This window comes from Fistularia commersonii, chromosome 10, assembly GCF_037954325.1.
Source record: "Fistularia commersonii isolate RoL2024-O1a breed Wild chromosome 10, RoL_Fcom_v1.0, whole genome shotgun sequence".
NCBI lineage: Eukaryota > Metazoa > Chordata > Actinopteri > Syngnathiformes > Fistulariidae > Fistularia > Fistularia commersonii.
Window position 1 is genome coordinate 6,885,945 of NC_141293.1, and position 18,370 is coordinate 6,904,314.

Here is an 18,370-nt window from a genome sequence, read left to right on the forward strand (position 1 = left end):
GCCTGAGACAATTTTTATTTTTTTATGTACTGCAGGTAAGACTTTTGTAAAACTACAAACATGGGTGTCCTTTCAATTCTAACAGTTTATGTTCCAGTGAGGAAAACAAGGAGACCCTTATCTCCTGGCAAGCTGAGGTACTCGGGGGGGGGTTACTGAGGATTAATTCACTCCCAATGCAAAGGATTAAAAAGAATATTTCATTTTTGTCACTACTGTAGGCTACAGCTAATGCAAGTACACACTGGGCTCGGCTCACTGGTACACACCAGGATCACTAGTATACACTGGGCCCTAGTCCTAGAAAGCACTGGGCTTAGTAGTAAACACAGGACTCACTAGTACTAGTACACACTTGGCTCCCTAGCACTAGTGCACAATGAGCCACCTAGCACTACTACAAGCTAGGCTCATAAGTTCTAGTATATGCTGGTATCCGCTGGGGTCACTAGTACTAGTACACACTGGGTTCCTAGCACTACTACAAGCTAGGCTCACGGGTACTAGTACATGCCAGTATCTGCTGGGGTCACTTGTATTAGTACACACTGGGCTCACTGATACATGGTGGACTCATAAGTACTAGTACAAGCTTGGATCCCAAGTACTTGTACACACTGACCTCAGTCTTTCTAGTACCCGTTCGGTTAGCATCTGTTAGCTGGTGACCCCGCTAATGCTGATGCAGTGGCGTCTGGGGTTTGAAAATGGCGGTGGGATGAAACACATCGGCGACCTTTCCATCAAGTCCACCCGGATGTAGAAGGCCGAGGAACCTGCTCTGGAGCTGCGGCACCTTTCAGAGCGGCGGCTCCACCAGCCAGGAGAAGGTGGTGAAGGAGGAGATGGAAAAGGAAAAGATGATGAGTTCTGATTGGCTACTGGTTTCAAGGATTAACTCCCGCTGGGGTTCCACGTCATCACAATCTCATCTCTTCACGCCTCAGGGCATCCCATAATGTGACGACTACAGCGGGGAGGGGGAGGGGAGGGGGGGGGTCACAGCTGTGTGGGGGTCATCTAGAGGTCGTAGAGGACCTCCAGAACCGTGGCCAGGGACCAGGCCTGGGTCTCACAGCTGAAGGGGCAGTACTGGCCGTTCTCATTGGTCAGCTCCGGGAGGCCCTTCCAAGGAGACCTGAGAAGATGGGGGGGGGGGGGGGGTCAGAGATGCAGCATAAAGTTCAAAGTTCACTTTCAGTTTGAACCCCAGCATGACCTATGTGGACCTCCAAGATGGCTGGACCCCCTACAGGCCACTGGAAGTACTGCTGCCCCTTTCACCCTGAAGCTCTGACAGGCCAAAGGGAAGTGGCTGAGGCTGAACAGGAAGTGGCCCAGGTCCACCTACCTCTCCAGGTGAGTGTAATGTCGGGACAGGACATTCTTGACCAGTGTCACCGTACGGCTGTACGCCTCCTCTCCAAGCTTCTTGGCGAAGATTAGCTTTGCACGGAGGAAGTAGCCTACAGGCCACAGCCACTCCTGGACACAAACACACAGACACAAACACAGGTGGTGAGTGTGTGTTTGGTAGCAGTGGTGGGGAATCAGTGCGTTCTCACCGGCCCCTGGTGGTAGTTGAAGCCCCTGGCCAGGTTGTAGTTGTCGTTGTCCAGGGCATTGTCGTACACGCCACAGTACACCATGTCACTATGACGGGAGGCAGAAACATACACACACACACACAGTCAGGCTGCCCTCACATACACACACACACACACACACACACACACACACACACACACACACACACTGGTGGTGGCGTGCTGGCTGGAGCTTCACTTGATGTTGGTAAAATCGCTCTGGGTTTTTACATTTTACCAAGCAAAACTAAAACACTAAAAAAAAGCCAATGGAAATAAATCCATCAAGTGATTACATCAAATGCATCCCATAATATGCACCAATAAATTAATTTTGTTGGACAATGGAAGGATTACAATCCACTTGCAGTGAAGCTCCATGTGTTCATAACATGGCTGTGAGCGGGAGGTTTTACTCAGGGTCCAGCGTTTTCATCCCCAGTGGACCCAGGAGCTTCTTCTCGGCCACGTCCAGGGCTTGCCAGGCCCTCTGCACCGTAAACAGCTCTGGAGCCTACACGCAAGCACACACGCACATCAGTCAGCTCCTCAGCTCAGGACCTTCTCACCTGGCTGTTGAAGGCACGGTGACTCACCACCACCATGGCGATGGTGAAGTTGGGCCTCAGCTGGTAGTCGCACCAAGGGCTGGAGGCGCCACAACTGTCCTTGTAGATGCCGGTCTTGTGGACCAACTCTGGATGCTTCTCGTTGGGGTCCTCGGGGTCCTCGGAGACCCAGAACCCAGCCTCGAAGGACTCCTGCAGCTGCTGGTTCCAGCGGGCATACAAGATCAGCTCCTCCTTCCCTGCAAGACATTCTATAATGGTCATGGCCTGTCTCCGCTCCTTGTGTTACCACAGCAACATCAACCCTACCCCTCCCTGACACAGATGCTTTGGTTGCCGTGAAACAGAAAATTTGACGCCTACGATATTACAGGTCTTTGTGATCTTGATTTTGGTGGAAACAGGTCATGTGGGTGTGTGTGTGTGTGTGTGTGTGTACCATTTCTGTGTACTTTGGCTCCATCATACGGGAACAGTCCCTTGGCGTGAAGCTCCACCACCCAGCGGACCGCTGACTTACTGAGGCCCACGATCTCCACGGCAGCACCATCTCTGGACATGGACACACACACAGTCTGAGCAGCCTCAAGTATGACAGAAGGTGGAGAACACACACCTGGGGGTAACCTGTGTCACCTGGGGGTCGCCGGCATGCCCTTGTTCCTGGCTCTATCGCTTTCCCCCATTTTGTCCATCCAGGTTCCGCAGTTGAAGCGGTTGCCCCCAGTGATGAACCCTGTGGCCGGGTCCATCTTGATGTCCACGGAGAACCCTAAAAGGACCAGAAGGGGGTGAGGATGAGGATATCATAGATAGTGAGGAGCAGCTACATCTAAGACCTGTCAACTTTGTACAAGTTATCTCACTTTGACGTCTGTGTTTGTATACGTGCTTACTAATATATAACTCTGAACGCAGATACACACACACAGACATACACACGCTGTCCCACCTTCATCCCTCATGTTCATGTCTATCTTGGGCCCAGCGTTCCTCTCTCTGTAGGAAATCCCCTGCAGGTGGCGCTGTAGGGCTTCCTGGATGACATCGTACAGCGGCTGCTCCTGTGCAGACGCACCACAGCAGGACATTCCATTCCAGCAGTTCATAGGGGGTAATATGACTTTACATTTTATGGAATCATCCATACAAATTCTATGAACGTAATAATGTTGCGATAATTCTACACTAAAGTGTAAGGACTATTAACATGTTGCTAAACGCCCCCCCCCCCCCTTTTGTAATGGAATGGTATGGTCCAAAACACCCTGCACAACTATACTGGGTGTGCAAAAGTCATTTTTTTACCAGAATAAACAATCTTATGACATTTCCACTGAGATGCAGTGTGTGTGTATGTGTGTGTGCATGTATGTGCACATGGACGTACCACCTCTCCAGGCTTGCACGGCTCACAGTCGTCTGTTGGATACATGCGCGTGACGGGACAGCGGAGGATATCGTGGCCTTGTGGGACGTCGTTGGTGTAGTCCTGGACAGGTGACACGGGAAGTGATGTTTTTTTCAGGGGGGCAGAGACAATTTTAAGGGGCGGGTTTAAATCAAAGATTCATGTTCTTAGGAGACATAGCTTCAATTGCTAATTAATAGCTTTGTTGTCTCATAACAAAGCAAAAACAGTTTTATGGGAGGGGTTGGCGGGGCTGGCGGCGAGCTGATGACATCAACTAGCTCTGCCCCTTCGTCCTACCTGGATGCACTGCAGCCACCACCACACGGCATCGCGGCAGTTGTATCTGGCACAGCGGCCCTCGCCCAGCAGGTTGGGGATCAGGCCGTGGCGCAGGGTCCCGGCGAAGGCCAGGATGACGTTGCTATGGAGAGCATGCGGCGGGTGAGACAGGTTGGCATGGAGATGTGACTGTTCACCATGCAAGCCTTTACATACCGGGCCTCTGTGTGTCTGCCTGGGATCAGCATGAGACCCCTGAGGGAGATGAAGGTGTCCCGTCCCCAGCAACGGAAGATCCCCGAGGAGAAGTGGGGAAGTCCTGAGGAGACATCAGTCAAGCAGATGTTCCAAGGTCACGACGGAGGAAGGTAAGGTCACTCGCAAACCTGCCGCCAGCGACACGCAGCACTGCTCCTTCTGGCCGGAGATGGGCTCCAGGCGGTACGGGACGTTGTCCAGGGCGGCGGAGACAGGCGGCAGAGCAGGGATTCGACCCACCCCGCACATCTGCACGGAGCCGAGGGCCAGGTGTCGCACCAAGCTGGAGCCGCTCTGGACAAAGCTGCGAGGGGAGTGGTACAGTTCCGTTAGCTTGACACTGCAGTCCGCAAAGGTCCAAAGCAGCGCAAGAGCCTACCTAGACATGAGTTTGAAGGTAGCCTCCAGGGCCGTGGTGTAGACCCCCACCAGGATGGCGTCGAAGTAGGCAGGGATGAGGTAGCGTGGGATGTGCTTCAAGTAGTTAAACATGGCTGTCATCCACCGGCCCACCTGCAGCAAACGACCGTGGCGTCCGTTAGTGTTTCTCCATGATCCAAATGTCCAAAAGACGGCGAAGATCAAACACAATACAAATAGAAGCATCTGTCCAGCAAGTTTTGGATTAGCATGAAAATGTAACTCAGGAAGATCTACAGCATTTCCCGAAGCCCCACCTGCGCCAGGCCCCCGCCCTTGTTGCTCAGGCGGTTGGACACATAGTCAATCAGCCAGTCTCCCTGACGGAGGTTGGAGCATACAGGGTGGCCCAGGTCGTTCTTGGGACGAATGTCAGCCAGCACGGACATCAGGCCTACAGGCACATGGGTGCAGGCTGGGCTTACAGATGTGTCTACAGGAGGGCTCACAGGTGTATCTACAGGTATGCTTACAGATGTGTCTACAGGTGGCTCACAAAGGTATATCTTTGGAGGTGTGCTTACATGTGTGCCCACCGTTGAGTCTACAGGTGTGCATACAAGTGTGTGTAAAGGCGTGTTTACGGGTGTGTCTTTCGAGGTGTTTCGACAGATGTGCTGACAGGTGCGTCTGCAGGGTTGTCTTCAGGTGTACCTCAGGGTTAACTTACAGGTGCATCTACAGGTGTGCTAAAAGGTGTTTTACAAATACTTACAGTATCTACAAGTACTTACAGGTGTGATTACACGACTGTCTACAGGAGAGAATACATGTATGCTCACACGTGTGTCTCCAGGTGTATAAACGTATGTCTGTGGATGTTCAAGGTGTGTCTCCAGGTGTCCACCATGGCATACCCTGCAGCCCAGCGTATTTGAAGCTCTCCCATCCAGGGATGTTGTAGCAACCGCCCCCGTCCTCCTGCTCCTCCGAGTCACATCGGAACATGAGGACATTCATGTCTGCCAGCGTCAGCTTGGACATCAGCCTGACACACAAATATACACTGTCAACACACTTGCTTTTCCCTTTTGTGTGTGTGTGTGTGTATGTGGGTGACTCAACTGTGCCAGAGGAACCTGGAGGATCTCTGATGGGTTTTCGTCCACCACACTACCTCGGCGGTACTTGGGGCTGAACTGGGTCAGGTAGTACCTGAGGACGCCCACCACCTGCTGGGCCTTGGGGTCCAGGCTGACCCTGCACGTGGAGCGCCATCATTATGGTCACCTTGATCGCCATCGTCTGTACGTGCTGCCTCGGGGGTGTGAAGGTCTTACCTGAAGGCGATGACACTGCCGGGCGTCAGCTTCTGGAAGACGATCTCCTGCACGAACTCAGAGCGACCTTTGGAGGTGACGGCAGCCTGCCGTACAACAGAGCTCTCCTGCAGCTAGAAGCACCGCTGGATGAGTACCTCACTCAGATACACAACATGTATATTTACACATGAGGTATGTCTATGTATGTATGCATATGTATAGTAGAATTAAATATGTGTAAGATTATGTTGTATATACATGTACTGTATAATGAAATGCATAACACTGCTCACTGTATGTTCAGTATAGTGCAGTGGTTCTTAACCTTGTTGGAGGCACTGAACCCCACCTGTTTTACATGCGCATTCACTGAACCCTTCTTTATTGGATCGAGGATCGTTTCGTTGATGGGTACAAAGAACAGGCAGAGTAGCCTTTTCATCGAATCTGGCTCCCTTCACCTTGAATTCAGCAAGCGCTATGTTCTTGTAGCTCCCATCTCCATGCAGCTGAAGGAAGCCTTCCCTTAATTTTGCCAGTGCTGGACTAGAATCGCTCATCTTTTCATTCATGCAGTTAGGACATCGATTCCAATCACGTTCCGTCATACATGTGAATCCGTATTGTACGTGTTCTTCCGACCGCTTTCTTTTTTTGCCCGACATAATTAGGATGAAGGGATTAAAATATTAAGAAAGAAATCACATGACGTACCATCACGACAGTCACAAGTTACTACAACTGAGCGCGCCAAAATCCCTGCAGCACGGATAGGCCAAGCTATGTAGCGTGATCACCTGTAGCCAGTGATGTCATCACCAATGTGTGTCTTGACCTCCGCCGAACCCCTGAGACTGACTCACCGAACCCCTGGGGTTCGATCGAACCCAGGTTAAGAACCACTGGTATAGTGAGTGTGTATGTGGAATAACAGGTTAATCAAAATACAATATATATATATATGTATATATGTGTGTGTGTGTGTGTGTGTATATATATATATATATGTGTGTGTGTGTGTGTGTGTATATATATATATATATATATATATAGTACCATGTATTTATATATGGTATATATTGTATGTTTATGTGAAGGCTGGCTCCATGGCTCACTTGTATGTGCTCCTTCAGCTCAACCGTGTACTCCGGCAGGCCGTTGATGAAATCTTCGTCTTTCTTGTAGCTCTTAGCGTGCCGCGTCACTGTCCGTGCCTCCAGCACCACCTCCTCGATCTTCCCTGCAGAGACAGTGGAAGGCATTAGGAGGTTATATAGATAAATATACATGTCATTGATTCATTACAGATGTGATGAATCCCTCACCAGGTATGCACATGGGCGGGACATCAGCGCTGTACTGGTGGCTTTTGGGGTTCCAGAAAGCCGTCCTGCACACGGCCACCACCGACTGGTGGGTGCTGGGGCAGTGGCGCGTCACTGCCACCACGTCGGCATCCACCTGGTCCACGTACACCTACGGACGGCGTGGCAGAAGCTTGGTAAGAACACGGATGTCCTGCAGGCGAGGTGGCACAGGAGCACCAGGACGGGCAAATCACCTGGTTGAACCCCTTGGCCGCCAGCTCCTGGTGCAGCTTGTTGAGCGCCAACTTCCCGGCAATGATGCCAGTAGCGAATCCAACTTCGCCATGGGAGCTGGGCGCTGCCACCGAGTTCCACTTAGGGTAAAACCGCTCTTCCTTCACCACAGATATCTACGCACACATGAGGTTATCACGAGTGATTGGTGTGATAATAACCCAACTGTGTGCGTGTGTGCTCCCATTCCATGATACCTGGTGAGGTACGAGTTCGTCGTACCCCCTGGTGGAGCCGGTGGCGCAGCACGCCATGGAGACAATGGCAGAGCTGGGCAGGGAGTCCAATGCCGAACGCAGCTGGAAACATCGCAAAACATCTCGTCACAGTGGGAAGCTAGTGGCTGTGTTTAGTAGGGTAAAAAGTATTAAGTCAGCCACCAATTGTGCTAGTTCTCCCACTTAACAAGATGATTGAGGCCTGTAATTTTCATCTTATGTACACTTCAACTATGAGACAGAATTAAAATAAAAATCCAGAAAATCACAAAATCACACTGATTTTTATAGAATTTATTTGCAAATTAAGGTGGAAAATAAGTGTTTGGTCAAGAACAAAAGTTCCTCTCAATACTTTCTTATATACCCTTTGTTGGCAATGACAGAGGTTTCTGTAAGTCTTTTCTGTAAGTCTTCACAAGGTTTTCACACACTGTTGCTGGTATTTTGGCCCATTCCTCCATGCAGATCTCCATGTTTTGGGGCTGTTGCTGGACAACACGGATTTTCAATTCCCTCCAAAGATTTTCTATGGGTTTGAGATCTGGAGACTGGCTAGGCCACTGTGGGACCTTGAAATGCTTCTTACGAAGCATCCTTCGTTGCCCGGTCGGTGTGTTTGGGATCATTGTCATGTTGAAAGACCTAGCCAAGATTCATCTTCAATACTCTTGCTGATTTCAGTCAAAATCTCACGATACATGGGCCTGCTCATTCTTTCCTTAACACAGATCAGGCAGAAATCTTGCTTGTTTGTAGTTGACCAAATACTTATTTTCCACCATAATTTGCAATTACATTCTTTAAAAATCAGACAATGTGATTTTCTGGATTTTTTTTCGCATTCCGTCTCTCACAGTTGAAGTGAACCTATGATGAAAATTACAGGCCTCTATCATCTTTTTAAGTGGGGGAACTTGCACAATTGCTGGCTGACCAAATACTTTTTTGCCCCACTCTAAATAGAAACGTGTATATCACCTGTATGGGACACTCGTTGTCGTGGGTAACGTCCAGGAACATGGCATGGGCGATGGAGGGCATCATGGGACGGAGGCTGGGCTGCACCATGGCGCCCACTGGCTCACCGCCGTAGCGGTAGACCAACCTGCCCTCCTCGTGGCTGTCCCCTGCCGACATGGCCTCTGTGGAGGAGAAAGAGGAGGTCAATAGAGGTCACCACCCAAACGTCAACCTCCAACCCTGCTGTAGTCATGGTGCTGATGCAGGTCACACATTCCAGCTTCATGCACAACTGACCTTGCAGGCTCAGCTGTCCGACTGTGTGTGTGTGTGTGTGTGTGTGTGTGTGTGTGATTCCTCCAGTTCTCTCATTTGAACATTAAATGAGTCCAGGCAGGAGAACATGGAGACCTCAGGCAGAGGAACATGGAGAATCCAGGAAGGAGAACATGAAGTGAGCCTAGGAAGGTGAACATGGAAAGAACCCAGGCGGAAGAACATGGAGAACCAAGGGAAAGTGAATAGGAACGCAGGCAGGAGAACATTGAGAGAACCTAGAAAGGGAGTTCCTGAGGCAAACCCAAGGAAAGGAACATTGGGAGAACCCATCCAAGTGAATATGGTGAACCAAGGAAAGTGAAAATATGGAGAACCCAAGCAAGAAAACCCAGAAATGGCCCCATGGGAATGGAAACAGGAACCACTAGAGACGTTACTATTTGCGTTGAAGACGCGCCCTTTACCTCGAATCAGCGAAGAGATCCCCAGTCTGGTGACGAAGATGTTGTCCAGCTCCTCGCTGCCGGTGAAGAGCTCCGCCACCACATACAGGCTAGGACACACTCTTCTGGCCGCATCCAGCATGTGCTGGTTAGACGCCGCAAGGCAACACGTCAAAACCAAGGGGAAGGGGAGGCAAGGCAAGGGGGGAGGAAGAGGAGGAGGAGGAGTCGAGTGTAGTTAGTGGACATGCAGTTGGAGAGTGAAAAGGGGGTGCGGAAGAGGAGGAGGAAGAAGAGGCACAAAGACAAAACCAGAGAAGGAGTTAGCGGTACCTCGGATCAGGCTGCTGATCCCCAGGCGGTTTACAAAGACATTGTCAATGAGCTCGCTGCCTGTGAACAGCTCGGCGATGACGTACAGGTCAGTTCGGACCTGCCGGGCGGCGTCCAGCATGGCCTGGACACAGAGCGGCACACACAGGGAGAGAGAGCACACACACCACCGAGGTCACACACCTGCCGCTCGCCTCCTACGCTTTCTCAAAGGTACACTAAGTCGTATCTCCTGTAAAATTGCTTCTCCTTGGACCTTTCCAGGTATGCAGTGTCGCCCTGTTGGCTCCAGTGTTATGATACTTCTAAGTCAAACACTTGACTTATTACTCGATCTATAAATCGAGTAATAGCTGAGTGAGCTCGGACCTGGATCTTCCAATCAGACGCAGGAAGAGCCTTGTTGACCCTGTCCTGCCCAGCACAAGGACAACCAGTAGTCCCAAGCTAATACAAGGTAAATAAGACTGATTGCAACCTCATTGAGAAGAACTTGTGTATTTACCTATGTTGTTCAGTCTGAGCAGATGGCGAGGAACTAAATCGCGAATCAGGATGGGGAACGGAAACCACCTGGAGAACAGGCTCGGGTCAACACGTGAAGAAGCCGTTAATCGAGCTACTCCCAGACAACAGCTCTAGCAGGACTGCTTTCTTTCTGCGTTTCCATCAGGGTTAGTATCTGGTACTTCTTAAGGACATTGTTCTTCTTTTGGACATGGCACTAACTTCTAAGATACTTGCTTACCTGGTACTACTTTAGCTCTTGATGCCCAGTACTTTTTTTAATACCTAGTACCCAGTACTTCGTTAGTACCTGGTGCTTACTTAAGAGTCTGGTGCCCTCTTTGTCTTCAGTACCTGGTGCGTTGTATTTCTTTAATACCTAATACTACTTTTGGACATGGTACCCACTTTTAGGTTCCTGCTGTTCCAGCGGTTCTTTAGTACCCAGTACCCAATACCTTATACTACTCAGTGCCCACCGCTCAGTGTATTTCTTTAGAACATGGTACTTCTTTAGTCCCTTGTGCCCTGTACTTCTTTTGTACCTGGTTCTTCTTTTGTAACAGCTCTGGTGAGGTCCCAAGTAAGCCAAGCTGATGCTAATAATGTGGTATCATCAGACTGCAGACCTCTGATTGGCCAGAGAATGTGGTCACTGAGCTCTGAAGATGGAGCAGCATGTCCTCTATTACCTCCACTTCCTACTTTGGTGGTACATTCAGCGTCGCAGAGGAAACCACGTGACAGCAGTTTGGTGTCACAGTGTTGAGATGACCCCAACCTCAGTGATGAGGAACAATGACCTGATGGGACAACACTTAACCCAATGAAATGGAGCTGAAACTCGGTCCTGGAGAGGTGCCTCAAGTGTTTCCAGGGCTTGATAGACAGTTTCCTAGCAGCAGAACCTGTCCTGCTGAAAAATGGCCAACTGTCTTGAAGAGATGGGTGAGTCACTTAACTGTAACGGTTTCAATATCGTTTTCCAGGATGATGCAAGACTTATCAGGACATTTTCCGTGACTGTCCCCTGACCTGATGAACCGTGTTTTCATGATTCAAGGAGCTGAACGTGAATTGAAGTACTGAGTGCCTTCCTCCTACCTCAGCCACGTGCAGCGGCGTGGAGTGGCAGTTGTCCAGCCGTACTCCGTGGAAGTACTTGGCGGTGATCTCCGTGTACTCCTTCATGTGGGCCCAAAGGTACGGGGCGTCCTCAGGGCCTTTGCCATAGCGGAGTTTGACGCTGTCGCCCCAGCAGATCAGCTCCCGGCGCAGGTACACGTTGGAGCCTGCAGGGGAGTAGGGGTAGCGATTGGTGGCAGCCAATCACATTGTCCAGATGTGAGATCCAAAAGCGAGATAGGGTTCAGGAACCTGATGTGTCTGATTCTGACCTGGTTCTGCGAAGTTGCGCAGCGGATCATCACCCATCACCCAACCGTTGTGAGCTAGGAAGTGACACATCTTGTCTGGCTGGTCCAGGAGCTGCATCTCTTGCTTCAGGGTCATCTCCTTGAAAGGGAAGGTGAAGTACCTGACACACGCATGCACACACGCACACACGCACACACACACACACACATTTTACCGCTTGGAATGCAGCCACATTGATCAATAGAACATATACTGTATACATACTGTATACATACATATGTACATATACTGTGTATAGATTTCCAAATGCATATGTCTACCATAATTGCATGTATACAGTACATCCACCTTTACATAGAAATTGCCTTTAAATTATATATGTGTTTTATATATATATACACACACACACACACACACACACACACACATATATATATATATATATATATATATATATACACACATATCCCTAATACATATATGTGTGCAAAATATATTTGTATAAATGTACATGTAGGTATGTATGCATGTATGTATTTGTTTATGTGTGCATATACTTCTATAGTATCTGGTAGATTGCGCTTCTTTCATTCTAGATGCCTGGTACTTCTTTTGTACATGGTTCCTTGTACTTCTTTTGTAACTGGTATCAGGTACACTATTGGGACACGGTACTTGGTACTTATTTAGTACCTTGTTCCCGGTACTTCTTTAGCACCTGGTTCTGTCGCTTCTTCAGTATTTGGTACCCAGTACATTTTTGGTGCTTGGTACTTATTTTGTACCTAATAACCAGTACTTCTTAAGTGTATGGTGTCTGTTGCTTTGGTAATTCTTTTGTTCCCACTGTGTATGCATACCAGTGTATATTCTGTAAATGTATCCAAGTCTTACCTGGTGACCAGAGGGTTCTTCCTTGTGACGGGGCCAAGCTTGGGGCCGTGGTCAGCCAGGCGCTCATACAATACGTTGCCCACCATGCAGTTGGCCCCCTGGAGGACAGACGGGGAAGTATGTCAGCGCAGACTGTGACCCGTCACGACTGTTGAGCCAACAACCCTGAGACTGAGACTCGGAGGCCAAGAGGTCCGGAGCTCGTACCTGCTCCTGGTGCTGGTGGACAATGTGGTATTGCTCCTTGTTCAGCTCGTTCAGCTTCTGCTTCAGCCACTCGCAGCAGTCCTCGATGTGCTCCGGGGAGAAACTGCCAGGCGAGACAACAGTGTCAGGCCAGGTGTACATGCTCACAGTTACACACACACAAACAAACACACACACCCCTTGTGTACGCCGGTAGTACATGCAGTAGATGGGAGTACAGGAGCACTTATGTTTCCTACCACCTTCCCACCTTCTTAGCTTATTTAAGAATATGAATAAGAATAAGAATAAGAATAAGAATAAGAATAAGAATAAGAATAAGAATAAGAATAAGAATAAGAATAAGAATAAGAATAACTTTATTTATCCCGAAGGATATTGTTGTGCAAAGAAAAACACACACAATTTACACAATTTACACACACACACACACACACACACACAAACACACACACACACACACACACACACACACACACACACACACACACACACACACACACACACAGTATTCAGAATACAGTATGGCGTGCTATATAAGTCAGACCTGTGTGGTACGAAAGTCTCCAAGGCGGAGTCCATGTCCACAGTGTTGCCATAGCGACGGTAATGCGGGTCCTGAATGATCTGGAGGCCCCTCTTGCCTTCGGTCTTGTTGCGGTCAGGCTTGATGCCTGGAAACAAGGCGCACAGACATGTTTGGTGTGTGTGTGTGTTTGTGTGTGTGTCTGTGTGTGTGGGTGTGTCCTGGACACTGACCACGCTGCAGAAGGCTCCGGAACTGGTCCACGGTGGTTTCCACTTTGATCTGGAAGAACTCCCACAGCCTGATCTCCGGATAGATTTCCTCCCACAGCACGCTGCGAATGGCCTGACCCACAAATCCATAGGGATTTAATTGTAATTGAACAATTGTGTTGATAAACCTCGGACAGGTGGATTAAGGGGATAAGCGCGGAATAATGATGGAAGGGGGAAGACATGTTTCTACAGCAACAGCTTGTACAGATGTTTAGAGCGAAGGTACAGTTCAGTCCTTGTCTTTCTGACTTAAGGTACATTTTCCCTCCTTCTTCCTGACTGAAAAGGCTAAAGTGGGGGCAGCGTAGCAGAGGACCACCAATCTGCAAGGTCATTGACTGCATTGCAACATGTGGGTGGATTCTGGATCCATGGATTCAACATGTGGATTCTGTTGGTTGCTTGGACCAATGAGAGAAGTGAACCATTGACGCCATTTCTGTGTTTGTTTCGGTCAACTGTCCACATCGCCTCCCCTTTCGGACCTTCTCCCCTCAAGAAGTGTAGCTGCGGTCTCCTGGCAACAGAGGAAGCCCCCTCCCATTCATCAACTTTCCCTGGCACCAACTTGTATGCTTAGCGACAGATAGCATACATGTAGGATTGGTATGTTCTGCAGTCCACTATTGCCTCTACCTCTCTCTAGGATCATGGCCCCACTCCCCACTCCAAACCCAGAGCCTCCAAATGCTCACAATGACCTACCGCCACCACCAGACTCACATTCAGATGCTCCTCCTTGGTGATGTTCGCAGGGAGCCCCTTGACCTCGTAACGTCCGTCCGCCACCCTTGTGGTCAAGTGCCAGAGGGCACGGTCCAGGACCCAGGCCGGCCGCAGGTGGGGGGAGTTCACCAGGTTGTAGCCACACTCTGGGTGCTGCCGGATCCATGCACTGTTTGCCGCTAGGGAGACAGTGGAAAACAAGATACGATCCCAAAAAAAACACAATTTTAGCTTTTATAAGTAGCTTTGAGCACGTGTGCGTGCATGCGTGTGTGTCTGTGTGAGAAAGAGAGTGGGGTTTGGCGACAGAATATTACATTAGTTACAAGCACGCATCTTGACATGCTCTACTTCAGGGGTGGGCAAACTTTTTGGCATACGGGCCACATTGACTTTTAAAATTTGACAAATGGGCTGGGTCAGCACAAGATACGATACATAATAAAAAAAAAATCAATTTGTTAACAGTACATATCGGACTCATCTGATATTTGTCTAATCATTGTCTCACATTTGTTTTGAAAATAGAGCCAGATTGGTTTTGAAGACTCTGACGTTTGTTTGCATTTTATTCACAACCGGTGTTCCCTTGTAGCTTCACGTCCAGCTCATTCATGTGTCAATATGTCCACAGCAAAGACTAAATCACAAAGCCAATCTGTGTCATTTAGCTCAGGAAAATTCTCAAGTGCTCCGAAGTAGCTCCAAAAATGAAATAATCTCCTGTGTGAGCTCCCACATTCATTGACCCAATCATTCAATCACTCACATCAAGTATGAATTCTGTACCAATCTTTGGTGGGTCGGATTAAAAAGACCAACGGGGCTGATGTGGCCCGCGGGCCGTAGTTTACCCACCCCTGCTATACTTGCTAAGGCCAGTGAAATATTTCCCAGGTAAACTGCAGTACTCGCTAACTACTTCCTGCTAGTACCTTCAGAATGACTTGTCCCATGAATGCTAAGGTTCACACCACCTCCAGCCACCGGGACTCAAACCATACCAATCTAATCCAGGAATGAGTCCAGACCAAGCCTCCCATGACCCCCCCCCCTCCTCCCCATTTGCTTAAAGCATAGATCTATGGTACTTTTAGTATGTAAACTAAGTGAAAAATAACCAGCAGTGAACTAGGGGGGTTGGAGTGGCTGTTAGAAGTAAATCAACTGCTCAGTATGACTTTAACCTTTCGGCCCGGGCTCGGTTTACTCCTCGAACTTTTCATGGAGGTCAGAGGGAAGAGGAGGAGGAGGAGGAGCAACGAGATGGTTGTTATGGAAGCAGGACAGTTTGGAGCAGCAGCGTCGCGTTATGACGTCCTGTCATCTATTCTACTACAAAAGAAAAGTACCTTTGAATACTTTGTTTGTGTCCGTACTTTACTTCAAAAAACTAACTAACTAACCCCCAAACACTGGCCAGAAAGTACAAAGTTCTGCAGTGATGGATAATAATTAAAATAATTTATCCTTTATTAATCCCTTGTGGGGAAATTTGTTCTCTGCAATTAGACCATCATTAGTGAACCACGGGAAGTAGGCTTCTGTCGACCAGTGCCAGGGGAGCAGTTAGGGGTTCAATGTCTTGCTCAGGAACACTTTAATCTACTAGAAGGAGCCGGAAATCAAACCAGGAATGTTCGGTAAGACAATCGCTCTACCTCCTGCGCCACGCCGCCCCTATGCAGGAGAACCCACAGCATCAGCCTCCTTTTTCTTGTTGATGGATAATCCCAGTGAGGCCTCACTGTGACCTCCCTGGAGGAGGTGGGAGCAGGTCTGGAGCAGACCCATCGCCTCACCTGTGTGGTTGTAGACCACGTCGGTGATGCACAGCATGTTCCACTTCTCCTTCAGTGTCTTCACCAGGGCGCCAACCTCCTTCCAGCCGTAGCTCCGCCCCTTGGGGCTGAACTCGGGGCTAAAGGTCAGCTGGTCCGCCAGGGAGTAGCAGGACCTGGACTCCCCCAGGGTCTGCAGGGGTGTGAAGTGGATCATGTTGTACCCTGCAGGAGGTGAGGGAAGGGGACACGATCAGCCCAAGGAGTCAAAGTTCAGATTCGTGTGAAAGGGGTTGAGTCTCACCCACCCGCCTCCTTGGCCACCCTCAGCCGGTCCGTCCAGTCGTCCAGGTGTCCCAGACATTTGGAGAGGTACGTCTGGATGGTGATGCAATCCAGCGGCAGTATGTGGTCATCCAATCCCACGCGGAGAAGAGGGTCGATGACCAGGTAGCCCCCGCCGCTGCGCTCTGAGTCTCTGTGAAGGGGCAAAACAAAACCACTTCCTGAGGGAGGAGCAGCACAGCTCCTACTGAGGGCGTGCCGACAAGCACTCCTGGAGTGCTTGGAGCCTGATGATTGACACCTGCTGAATGTAAACAAAACATTTCCTTCTTCGCACACTTCCATTCATTCATTCATCCACTCACGCATTCATTGTCTGCTTGTCATGTGGTCAAGTTCACAGCCAATCCCAGGGGACACTGGGGAGAGAGGCGGGGTTTAACCTGGATGGGCAAATTCAAGGTCCTTGATGAACCTGCTTGCTGTGAGAGGAAGGCGGAGAACCTGGAGAGAACCCAGGCAGGGGAACGTACGAAACCCAACAGATCCATCATTGGCATGACAACAAACAGGAACCACATCGTCATATGGTCATGTGATCAGCAGCATATGATTCACATGCGTCTGTTTCAGTCGACTAGGTCCAGTTGATGTGACAGTTAATAAGCGGCAGCTGAATCAGAAGGTGTGACTAATTTGCCCCCACAAACAACAGATCCAGACACCGGTTGCCCCGTGACCAGCGTGAGGGCGCTGTGGGCGGAGGCGAGGGCGGCGACCAGCCCAGCAGCGATCACTTCACCGCTCCTGCTGGCAAGTCACAAGCATCGCTCCTGTCTGAGGTAAGATACTCCCAGAATACTTCTGAATACTACAGGTATGATACCATGCACTGCATGGCTGACATGGATTCAGGTACAACCGCACTACTCCTGTGCTGCGATGTTTTCTCGAGGCTTGGGCAAGGATGAGGATGAAAGGTTTGGCCACTGGTTCAGGAGGATCCTCTAAAGAGACGGAGCCTCTGGATGAACACATGAGGAACCCAGTGACTCAGTGGCTCAGAGGAACTTACAGTAGAGCCTTTTTCCACCATTTAGTACACTCATTTACCCGAGGAGTACCAGAGGAACCACTGTATATTCATTCAATCATTATCTACAATGGCTCAGGCTCTCCAATGACCCTTCTGCAAGTTTTAGCCCTTCAGTGGAGCTAGGTGTGGATCTTCTCAGATGTTCTCAGTGGGTTCCTACCTGAATCCAAAGAAGTACTGGAAGGACCCGGCTGTTTTGATGTCCAAGGAGCAGAACTTGTCTGAGTCGTCCTCCCTCCCAGACGGGTAGTTCCAGGTCAGGATGCGAAAGGTGTTGCGCTGAAACTCCTGCCCCTCTGGTGGGTAGTTCGTGTGGACCACGACCTTCCGGCCCTGGAGGCTCGGGCCCAGGCGGAACTGGAGCTCAAACCCTGCGGAGGTTAAGCGGCGTGAGCTTCCGGACAACAAGAGCCACCTCAGTGACACAACCTCAGAGGCAAATCAGCAGATCAAGTCACTGTTTAGGAAATGCACCGCCTTTTCCTTTCTGGTGACGGTGCATCTGCAGTGAGGACATCGAGGACCTGAAGGTGGAGGTCCACCATGGAACCCAGCCTCAATGTTGTCATAACCAAAAATGGTCTGAGTTTATCCGCTAGACACAATGTTTGGTTTCAGCCATGGGCTGGCTGAAGGTAAAAACACACAGCCACACAAACACACACACGTGAAAGGATCACCATCCTCCCAGGCCCAGTCCAGCTGGACCAGGTCCTCCTGGTGAGAGTGGCAGAAGGGTCTATTTTTGGAGCAGATGTCATGGCCCACCTCTCCCTCTCGGATTCAGAGTGCTGTAAATGTCAAGCAGCACAGAAGACACAGACCTGACACACACACACACACACACACACACACACACTGTCTGTCACACACACTTTCCAGCTTCACAGTCAGGCTCCTTCGTTCGCCCTCTTCCTAGACGCACCCGCACGCCACCGGCGCCATATTGGCCGCGTTCCCTGGCAGTAAGGCGGCGCTGACAGGCGCCCCACTCCACGTCACTTGATGCCCCCGGTGGAGGCGGCGGACGGGGCAGATAAAGGAGGCAAGCGGGGAGTGTCGGATAAGATG

General features: G+C 49.8%; 1 protein-coding gene across 2 annotated transcripts in view; it reads right to left on the reverse strand.

Annotated features, from left to right (window-relative positions):
• Window positions 1-18,370, reverse strand: part of agla (amylo-alpha-1, 6-glucosidase, 4-alpha-glucanotransferase a) — a 22,688-nt gene continuing 4,318 nt past the window's right edge. The window contains exons 3-35 of one of the 2 annotated variants that reach the window (XM_086153443.1): window positions 17,460-17,670; window positions 16,227-16,396; window positions 15,940-16,143; window positions 14,135-14,316; window positions 13,370-13,481; window positions 13,158-13,284; window positions 12,611-12,713; window positions 12,404-12,501; window positions 11,530-11,669; window positions 11,237-11,424; window positions 9,314-9,437; window positions 8,589-8,752; window positions 7,587-7,688; window positions 7,350-7,505; window positions 7,114-7,264; window positions 6,904-7,028; window positions 5,807-5,919; window positions 5,592-5,726; window positions 5,384-5,514; window positions 4,784-4,920; window positions 4,486-4,619; window positions 4,235-4,410; window positions 4,065-4,167; window positions 3,867-3,990; window positions 3,546-3,647; window positions 3,108-3,219; window positions 2,792-2,927; window positions 2,595-2,707; window positions 2,183-2,394; window positions 2,003-2,100; window positions 1,566-1,653; window positions 1,352-1,485; window positions 1-1,138 (exon numbers count right to left, since the gene is read on the reverse strand). In XM_086153443.1, the coding sequence (XP_086009569.1) occupies window positions 1,021-1,138; window positions 1,352-1,485; window positions 1,566-1,653; window positions 2,003-2,100; window positions 2,183-2,394; window positions 2,595-2,707; window positions 2,792-2,927; window positions 3,108-3,219; window positions 3,546-3,647; window positions 3,867-3,990; window positions 4,065-4,167; window positions 4,235-4,410; window positions 4,486-4,619; window positions 4,784-4,920; window positions 5,384-5,514; window positions 5,592-5,726; window positions 5,807-5,919; window positions 6,904-7,028; window positions 7,114-7,264; window positions 7,350-7,505; window positions 7,587-7,688; window positions 8,589-8,752; window positions 9,314-9,437; window positions 11,237-11,424; window positions 11,530-11,669; window positions 12,404-12,501; window positions 12,611-12,713; window positions 13,158-13,284; window positions 13,370-13,481; window positions 14,135-14,316; window positions 15,940-16,143; window positions 16,227-16,396; window positions 17,460-17,670 (4,523 nt within the window). In that variant the 3' untranslated portion in view covers window positions 1-1,020. Of the gene's footprint in view, window positions 1,139-1,351; window positions 1,486-1,565; window positions 1,654-2,002; window positions 2,101-2,182; window positions 2,395-2,594; window positions 2,708-2,791; window positions 2,928-3,107; window positions 3,220-3,545; window positions 3,648-3,866; window positions 3,991-4,064; window positions 4,168-4,234; window positions 4,411-4,485; window positions 4,620-4,783; window positions 4,921-5,383; window positions 5,515-5,591; window positions 5,727-5,806; window positions 5,920-6,903; window positions 7,029-7,113; window positions 7,265-7,349; window positions 7,506-7,586; window positions 7,689-8,588; window positions 8,753-9,313; window positions 9,438-9,625; window positions 9,750-11,236; window positions 11,425-11,529; window positions 11,670-12,403; window positions 12,502-12,610; window positions 12,714-13,157; window positions 13,285-13,369; window positions 13,482-14,134; window positions 14,317-15,939; window positions 16,144-16,226; window positions 16,397-17,459; window positions 17,671-18,370 lie in introns of both variants that reach the window. The other variant, XM_086153442.1, reaches the window with a different exon arrangement.